The sequence below is a fragment of the Otolemur garnettii genome, unplaced genomic scaffold (genome assembly GCF_000181295.1).
Source record: "Otolemur garnettii isolate 467f Iridium unplaced genomic scaffold, OtoGar3 scaffold00087, whole genome shotgun sequence".
NCBI classification, from domain to species: Eukaryota; Metazoa; Chordata; class Mammalia; order Primates; family Galagidae; genus Otolemur; species Otolemur garnettii.
Window position 1 is genome coordinate 4666514 of NW_003852482.1, and position 9653 is coordinate 4676166.

Consider the following 9653-nt stretch of genomic DNA (forward strand, 5'->3'; position numbering starts at 1 on the left):
TCCAACTCCTGGCCATAAACGATTCTCTTGCCTTGGCCTCCCAAGTATCTGGGACTACAGGTGCCTACCACAATGCCTAGCTATTTTTTTGTTGCAGTTTGGCCAGGGCCAGGCTCGAACCCACCACCCTCAGTATATGGGGCCAGCACCCTATCCACTGAGCCACAGACGCCGCCCACCTAGTGACAGAATTTTAAAGACTTCCTTGAGAGATTGAAAATGTGATCTAGGAGATGTCTCTGTTGAGATATTATTGGGGAATGTAGATGTTCTACTTATAGAATCAGTCTGTTGGAAGGACTTATGCAGCTGAGTCCTCTGGGTGAGTCTGTAACATCTTCCTCCCAGTTGGAGAGTTCATAGCCCATTGGGCAGAGTGGAGGAGGTGGCAGTGCAGGCACCTGTTCTCCAGAGCTCCAGGAAGGCTTAGCCTTGGTGGTACCAGTGCCTGTGTGAGGAGGGAGGTAGAGCACTTGGCTGAAAACAAGTAGGTTGCCAGCAATCCCTGCATTGAGTGCTTGGACTCCCTGCGGCCTTGTCTCCATCCTGTATAGCTAGGTGACTACCATCCTCATGGGGCCCTGCAGAAGTTCCCAGGTTTGTCCTCTGCAGAAACTGAACCTGTGAGGCTCCTGACTTAGGGACACCAGGTGTGGTGCAGAGAAGCTCTGAAGGTGAGACAAGAGGGAGGGAATTAAAGGGAATTTACAGACAGAATTGTGGGAGGCTGCATGACGTCCCTCTTCTTTTCCCCAGTTAGGGGAAACCGACCCACAGACATTTGAGTCTCTTCCCCTGGAAGACTAGCTCATTGCCTGATTCTCCTGCTGTGGATTTCACCTCTGTGTGAAGCCTACTTCTGCCACACAGAGCCTTAGTCAGCTAAAGCAGCTTGTTGTGAGATATTTGTAGAGAAGTATAGAAATGCGTGTGTATAATTTAATAACATACAAACACATGTAGCTAGTACCTGACTTAAAAAGTAGAACATTACCACTAGTCCCTGAGAGTCCCCCTATGAAACCCTCTCTCTCCCTGTTCTCTGTCCCACCTTAGAGACAATTACTACTCTTGCTTTTTTATATTAATTGTTGTACCACATGTTGAAGCAAAAGCCTGGCTGAGGAAAGGGCAGTCCTGTCGCTGTTAGATGAAAGTTCCAGAGACTCGACAAACAGTGTGTCTGGATCTTGGTCAGGGTTCTCCTTCCTTGAGACTTTGCAGCCTCCTCCAGAAGTCAGTGCACAGGTTGTTTGAAGCCTGGGAAACACATGGCTTACACTTGGGAGAGCACCTGGCAGGCCCTGTCGCGAGGGCCAGGTACTGGACGTGCTACTGAAGTACCTCAGAGGAAGGATACTGCCCTGTGCTGGCTGTTTCCAGTTCTCAGAAATAGGTCAGAGCAGAATCCTTCTGTGAGATGAAATGAATGTCCTCAGCCATTCCTGTAGAGAAGGGAGAGCAGGTATCTAGGCCAGGGTCACTTGGCTCTGTTCCTTGCCTAAAAAGATAAAACAAGGTAGCAGGAACCTTGATGAGGGCCTGCAACTTGCCTGTCTGTTGGCAGGTCTGTTCTGATCTGAACCATTGTTATCTGTGCCTAGTACCCACCTGCCACCTGTTCTTTCGGACCTTCCTTTCTCCTCCCTCCTGTGCAGGAGCTCCCATTTCCTTCTTTCTCAGTTTGCTGCAATACCTCCTCGAGTAGCCTTTGGAGGAAGGATGCAGTTGGCACAGCATTTGGCTGATGTAGACTTCTGGGTTGGGATTCAGGCTCATGTAAGTAATCAAAGGTATTACTCCACGGCCCCCTTGCTCCTGCTGTTGCTGTTGAAACCCAGTGACATTTATTTATGATCATCTGTATTTGCTGTATCGCTTTTGGAGCTGGTGGAGTGTTCTCTTTGTTGTCATTCTGAAATTTCCCAGTGATGTGCCTTGGCGTGAGTCTATTCTTTTTCAGTCTAGCAGCTCTTTAAATTCTAGAAAATATTCTTTATTTTGTGCTTGATTTTCTTTCCTAAATTATCTCTGCCTTTGCTGCTAGAAATCTTAGTATAGTCATATGCCCTATAACTACATTTCCTTCGATGATCGATGACATGCCTGGTGACCCCATGCGTTCATCATGCCATATTTTTACTGTACCTCTTCTGTGTTTATGTATACAGGTGCTGACCGTCTACAGTACAGTTGCCTGCAGGGTTCAGTACAGCACCATGCTGTGTAGGTGTGTGGTCTGGAAGCAGTAAGCCATACCACGTAGCCCAGGTCTGTAGTGGGCTGTACCACTGGGTTTGTGTGAGCAAACTCTGCGATCTTCACCCGGTGAAACTGCCCAGTAGTGTGTTTCCTGGGCCGTGCTCCTGTCATTCAGCACGTGGTTGTGTGTAGCGTATACAGTCACATATGGTGAGAGTTGCCCTTTCCCTGCATGACTTGTTTCTTCTAAGCTACTTTCTGTTCTGTTTTGTTCTTTTTAAATCTTTGAGGCTTTCTGCAAAGATCTGGTAATCTTACGTTTTCATGAGGAGACTAAAAAAGCTTTCTTCACAATGGTGTGACTTGTGTTCACTTTGAGCTTTTCTGTATATTGATATGAGCATCTGTTGGAGACGTCAGTTTTGTTTTCTTCTTGAGCCTGGTCAAATTTTTAAGAGAAGAGTCATCTGATCTCTAGGCTTGTATGAGTCTGGTTGCTGTTGGAGAAAAAAAAGCTAGTGTTAAGGGAGGGCATCTGTGGTCTTGGCATTCAGAATGCACATACTCACTTAATCCCTTTGTTTATTCATGTTCTCAACTATTTCTGGAATAACTTCCCTAGAAACTCCTCGTTTCACTCTCTCTAGAGGATAATCCAGATTTCTATTGTGAAGAGAGCTCTTGCTTGGGAGTGTAGAGTTGGTGAAGGATCCAGGGGCCCTCCCTGCTCCTCTACCAGTTTTCACCCTGTCTCCCATGTTTTGCTGCCTGTATCTACCTGCTGCAAATCTCTAGGTCCAGAAGTGCCTTTAGCACTTTAAAGGTTCCGTAGTGTAATCAGGTTGCCTGTTCACTTTGAAACAGCGGCAGCCTAGGACGCTGCTTTCTTGGATTTGCTGCATCAGTTACCACTTGCCTGTCTGCTTTCTGGTTTCAGAAACTTCTGGTGGTATTCTCTCTCTCCCCATTCTTCTCCTTGTGTGTTTATATTTAACAGTAAGTGGATAGATCTTCACTATGGACCGTGGAATTTTAGGGAGTCAAATAGTTGAGTACATACGTTCAACCAACTGTATTAACTCGGAAGCCTCCCCAGTCAGCTTGCAGTGCTGCACTTACTGTGGGTGGGCAGATTATCGGGCCTCCGATGAAGGTTTTAACATGAAGGACAAAGACCTACATAGGAAGAAAAAAAGGAGCTAGAAAGAAACAATGATGACAGAACAAGAAAAAACATCTACAGTAGCTAGAAAGATAAGGCATTTGTACATTCACAGACTTAGATGCCTCAGAAAAGGAACATTTCAAGGTTAAGGAAAGTAGTCTTGGAAATTAAAAATGATAGCCAAAATAAACATTTCAGTAAAAGAACTGGAAGATTAAGTTGAGGATATCTCAGAAAGCAGAACCAAAATGTTGAGATGCGTAATATGAGAAGAGAAGAAATTTTAGAATGATCAGTCTAGGAAGGCCAGCATCTAACTAAGAGTTTTGAACTGGGACAAGTAGCTGGGTACAGTAGCGGCAGCTGTTGTCCCAGCTACTTGGGAGGCTAAGGTGGGAGAATCATTTGAAGCCAGCAGTTTGAGGACAGCCTGGACAACATAATGAGACCCTATCTCAAAAAAAGTAGAAGAGTGGGGAGGAGAAAACTTTGGCAGAAGATAAAATTGCAAATTTAGATAACAAATTTTGTAGAATTAAAGGATGTAAGTTCCCAGATTGAAGGGGATTACGTAATTGAGGTTGTAGTGAGCTGTGATGATGCTGCAGCACTCAAGCCTAGGCCATAGAGTAAGACCCTGTCTCAAAAAAAAAAAAACTTTATATGGCATAATTTACATGCATAAAATGAATTGATTTTGTTAAGTTTTGACAAAAGTCACAATAATGTTGATGAACAGTTTCATTGTCCCAAAACATTTCATCACTCCTTTTGTGGTCAGTTTCCCCCCTCTCCCCATTCCTAGCAACCATTGATTGACCTGCTGAAAATACGCTTTTTCATGGTGGTGTAATAGTATTTATTCAATAGACTATATCCCTTTGGTTCAACTTGAGTTTATTCTTTTTTATTATAATCTATGTTGTGCTGAACGTTTTTGTACATCTGGACATATGTAGAAGTGGGACTGTAGATAACATAACAGGAAACTTTAGATAGGTTTTTTTTTTTTTTTTGAGTCAAGAGTCTCACCCCTTTGCCCTGGGTAGAGTGCTGTGGTGTCACTGTAGATCACAGCAACCTCAAACTCTTGGGTTTAAGTAATCCTCTTGTCTCAGTCTCACGAGTAGCTGGGACAACAGGCGTGTACCTCAACGCCCAACTAGTGTTTTCTGTTTTTAGTAGAGATGGAGTCTTGCTCTTGCTCAGGTTGGTCAAGACAGTTTTTAAGATATCTTTATAGGCTCTCTGGTTTATCTTTCTGTACTGTGTTTCTGGACTAGGGGTGGATTTGAAGCCTGAGGCTTTGACCGAACACTGTAAGTCAGCCCTAGGTCTTAGCTGCTTGGTGGTTTCCAGGCCTCCTCATCCTTTGATGACCTCTGTCCCAGAGGAAATTGTCTTCAGGTGGCTTCTCTACATAGTTTATGTGCTATTTTTAGGCTATGCCTAGTCCTTTCTCGTTTAAAGTTTTGTTTCCAATTAGCTTCTGTCTATATGATATAAGTGTTTTACATGGGGAAAGTGTAGGTTTGTAAAATTCATAGACGGTTGCTGCTTTCACACTTTGCTGTGTGGCTCTGCCTTGGTTTTTGCTGTCCTAGGTCTACAGCTGGCACTGAGCTGGCACTCTTGCGTGTTCAAGTGCTTTGATTGAGGGGATTGCCACTTGCATTTCTTGACTTTCATTCCCTTTTACAGGTGGAAGAGATTAGAAACTCATGATGTTGTAATAGAGTGTGCCAAAATCTCTCTGGACCCTACAGAAGCCTCGTGTGAAGATGGCTATTCTGTGTCTCACCAAATCTCAGCCTGCTTTCCTCATCGTTCAGCTGATGTCACCGCTAGCCCTTATGTTGACACACAGAATAGCTATGGTAAAAAGTGACTTTGGTACTTATCTGCTTTACAATTTTGTCTCTGGAAAGCATTGTTTATCTTTGTTGATGTTATTTTTCTTTTCTTAGAATAAGACTTGATTCAATTACTAGAACCCTTCCCTAATATTTAAAATTTGCATTTGACTCCATTATCTCTTTTTTTTTAATTTTTTTTATTTTTTTATTTTTTTGCAGTTTTGGCTGGGGCCGGGCTTGAACCCGCCAATCCCGGTATATGGGGCCAGTGCCCTACTCCTTGAGCCACAGGCACTGCCCCTGACTCCATTATCTCTTAATTAACTTTTCCTTCAAGTTTAATTTGATCTCCTACCTGATAGTATGCCCACAGATTTGGCAATGTGTCTTTAACACTTAACAAAGAAAATGGGTTTAAGCATTTGACATCTAGGCCCTACCTCATAAGGGAACCTTCCTACTTGGGTGAGACCGTCTGAGCTATAGCAGTGACCCAGTTCAAATGAATCTGAACAGTTTATGTCTGGATTTGTGTAGAAATCTAGACTGAAGCTGTCTTCCATATTGTGCTTTTTTGAATTATTCTGGGACTTAACTAAACATCACATGTTATTGAACCTTATGTCCAAGAAGCATGTAAAGAAACTTGTATTTCTTTTATTTTTTTGAGGCAGATTCTCAATTTGTTGCCCTTGGTAGAGTGCCGGGGCATCATAGCTCACAGCAACCTCAAACTCTTGGGCTCAAATGATTCTCTCGTCTCAGCCTCCTGAGTAGCTAGGATTACAGGCACCCACCACAATGCCCGGCTGTTTTTTAGAGACAGGGTTGGGGGTGGGGTATCTTGCTCTGGCTCAGACTGGTGTCGAACCTGCGAGCTCAGGCAGTCCACCAGCCTTGACCTCTTAGAGTGCTAGGATTACAGGCATGAGCCACTGCACCCAGCCTAAAGGAACTTTTAAATGTTAGCTTGTTCCCAAGGATGTCAAGAAGTCCCTCAGATTTTTAACTATAGAGGGTCAAACGTTATCAAATGATCTAGAGGACCATATGTTTTTGTCAGATTAATCTAAAATCACTCATTAATGCCCCATATTCTTCCCTTTCGTTCTAGGGAGTGTTACTTCCACCCCTTACCCTACTTCTCGGCTGACGTTAAATACGCCAGGGCAGCTACCTCAGACTCTGAGTTCCCCATCGACACGGCTGACAACTGAGCCGCCACAAGTATGGTGTTAAACAGTGTGCCTGCTCTCTCCTTGGCTTTCTGGTGGAGCTGACCTTTTGGGTCAAGTACATGGTTGGGAAAACTTCACACTGCTTGTTTCAAGAGTCACTTTTAAGAATCCATGATATTTGTGAGGAAAGTCACTATTGTCTAGAATTCATCTTGAAGTCTTGACTTAAAAAAATTGTCTCTCGATAAAACTTTAGTAAGATGCCTTTTTCAAGTCAACAATGCTAAACTTAAACTGAACTTTGCCCAGGAAGGAATACGAGCCTTGTAGCCTTAGGGTCCATTTGCCAGTGCTGACGCGCTTCCTTAACTCCCCAGGCTACTCTGTGGAGCCCATCTCTGGTTTGTGGTATGACCACTCCTCCAACTTCCCCTGGAAACGTCCCTGCTGACTTGTCACACCCTTACAGCAAAGTCTTTGGTACACCTGGTATGTATGTCTAGGCTGGATCTGATCTTTTGGTTGGGACCAGCCATTTGTGATAGAAGGAACGGTCTCTTCGAGCTAATAGTGAGTTTGGGGAACACTTGCAGTTGTGAATCTGTTTTTGACATTTAATGTAAACCTGTGGGACTTGCAGAGGTTTAAGTAAGCCTAAAGAAAAAAAGACTGATCTAGATTCCCAGAAAGTTAGCTCTAGCAGATTTATATGCAGTAATTTAGGCTGAAAAAAACTGGCAGTTTTGTTATAGTCAGGGTCAATGTTAGTATATTTCTGCCCTTGTCTCTGAGCAGGTGGAAAAGGAACTCCACTGGGAACCCCTGCCACCTCTCCTCCTCCAGCCCCAGCCTGCCATTCAGAGGACTACGTGCACATTTCACACTCTCGGCCCACAGCCACCCCCCCCAGGAAGGTGAGCGCAGGCTGGGCTGCTGCCCTCTGCCCAGCACGGTGACTTGCTTCATGACTCATATCAAGAAGCCTAATTAAGGCAAATAGAATTCTGACCTAAATTTGATGGATTTCCATCAAAATAATTGAAAATAGACTAACAAGCAGCTTTCAAGGTTTGATCTACTGACCCCTGAGATCCGAAAACCCTTTTTGAGAATCCGGCTGTTGTGGCCACTCTCTCTCACAGCAGCACTGCACTGTTGTTTGCTCTCCCGCGTGACTGGGATTTGGGCCGATGGCACGAAGGCAGTGGTGAAAGGCGGCACCTTAGCCTGAGTCCAGGCAGGCCCTGACCGAGCCGTCCTCGTAGGCACTGCATTCTTCCTAGACATGTTCTTTCAGTTTTATAGAAAGAAAAAAATTAAAAACTTATGAGTGTTCTTCATTAGGCAGTGAGAATTATTAATCTTGACCCTTAACAACATGTACATTTAATATTCTTATTGACAAAATAGGAAATATGCAAAAATCACACTTGTTTCATGCTACAGCATCATGGTGACCTCAGCCCCTCAGGCATTATTCGAATTGATACCTGAACCAGCTTTTTTTTTCTCTTTATAGAGCCCCAGTTTTCTTTGAAAGAACACATGGCTTATTAAACTGATTATTCAGGCAGATTCTTGAATGATAAATTGAGTCTATCACTCAAGGTGAACAACTGACAGTGTTCGTTTCCACTGAAAAAATTCATCTTTCAGGAGAAAATTAGGATACTAGAAAACTAGTGTCTATCCCTATGGTGAGACTGAAAGTCTTAGGAAGCTTGATTAGTCATTTGAGTTTTTGTTACTCTGTAATCAAACATTTTAGCATTTGGAAGACCTGAGTAACTTGGTGAAGCAATATTTTTAAATGTCCATTGTTTGATGTTATAGAATTATGTATAGGTAAAAAGTGCATTCAGACTATAAGGTAGATCCGTGGGTTTTAACACAGTGTAAAAGTTAATTGATGCCGTTTTTAAGGAACTAACTCTAGGCAAGTTTTGATACAATACCAAAGATGATTGATTATCCCCAATTATTTGAAAAATCCGTCCACATATATTTTCTTGTTACAGTTACATATCTGTAGGGCCCCAGATTTTTCTTTAGAAACTTCAACAAGAATAACATGTAGTATTGAATATAGAGTAAGTGTGAGAATTCAACTGTCTTTCATGAAGCCAGATGTTAGGAGATTACAGAGGTGTAAAACAGTTCCACACTTCTCACTAAATTTACTTTTGTTTTGGAAAATATTACTTTTCATAAAAATGTTATTTACATTGACATGTTATAGGTTTGTTATTTTTAAAAGTATTAAGTTTTTAAAATTTTTTCAATTTTAATTTCTTTCTTTTTTTTTTCCTTTTGAGACAGATCACTTTGTCACCCTCTGTAGAGTGCTGTGATGTCATAGTTCACAGCAGCCTCAAACTCTTGGGCTTAAGTAATTCTCTTGCCTCAGCCTCCCAAGTAGCTATGACTGTAGGCACCCATTACAACGCCCAGCTATTTTTAGAGACAGGGTCTCACTTTTGCTTAGGCTGGTCTCGAACCCATGAGCTCAGGACAATCCACTTGCCTCGGCCTCCTAAGTGCTGGGATTACAGGCATGAGCCACCGGGCCCCTCCCCCCAATATTAATTTCTAATACAGTAATGATAGGTAGATATAACCACATAAACAAAAACTCACGGTATTTTGTTTTGCAATATAACCTCGTAAAACAAAACCTTGTGATTCTCAGTCATTTTTAAGACTTCAAAGAACTCATTCCTAAACCAAACAGATTGAGAATCACTGGACTAAGCTTTAAATTATTTACAATATAAATAATGTATATTGAGCTCACGTCTGAGCAAGAGCAAGACCCTATCTCTACTAAAAATAGAAAGACTGAGGTAGGAGGATCGCTTGAGCCCAGGAGTTTGAGGTTGCTGAGAGCTCTGATGATGCCATTAAATAATTTACAGTATACTGGAGAATACGTACAAAAATTTTTGCCTTGTTATATTTTGTCTAATAAATGGTACTTATCTTTTCAGGAAGAGAGAACAGATTCTGCAAGGCCATGTCTACACAGACAACACCATCTTCCGAATGACAGAGGATTAGGTAAAATCTCTAGGTCATGATAGGCCTTGCTTGTCTCTTCTGGGTTATATGTATTTAAAAATGAATTTGAGGCTCGGCGCCTGTGGCTCAAGTAGCTAAGGTGCCAGCCACATACACCTAAGGTGGTGGGTTCAAATCCAGCCCGGGCCCACCAAACAACAATGATGGCTGCAACCAAAAAATAGCCTGGCGTTG

General features: G+C 42.7%; 1 protein-coding gene across 5 annotated transcripts in view; it reads left to right on the plus strand.

The window, feature by feature from the left end:
- Nucleotides 1-9653, plus strand: part of TSC1 (TSC complex subunit 1) — a 50638-nt gene that overhangs the window by 24245 nt on the left and 16740 nt on the right. For 4 of the 5 annotated variants that reach the window (XM_023516172.1, XM_023516171.1, XM_023516174.1 and 1 more), the window contains 5 exons: nucleotides 5069-5244; nucleotides 6338-6450; nucleotides 6779-6890; nucleotides 7194-7315; nucleotides 9389-9458. In XM_023516172.1, coding sequence (XP_023371940.1) covers nucleotides 5069-5244; nucleotides 6338-6450; nucleotides 6779-6890; nucleotides 7194-7315; nucleotides 9389-9458 — 593 coding nt within the window. The remainder of the gene's footprint in view (nucleotides 1-5068; nucleotides 5245-6337; nucleotides 6451-6778; nucleotides 6891-7193; nucleotides 7316-9388; nucleotides 9459-9653) is intronic. The other variant, XM_003794872.2, reaches the window with a different exon arrangement.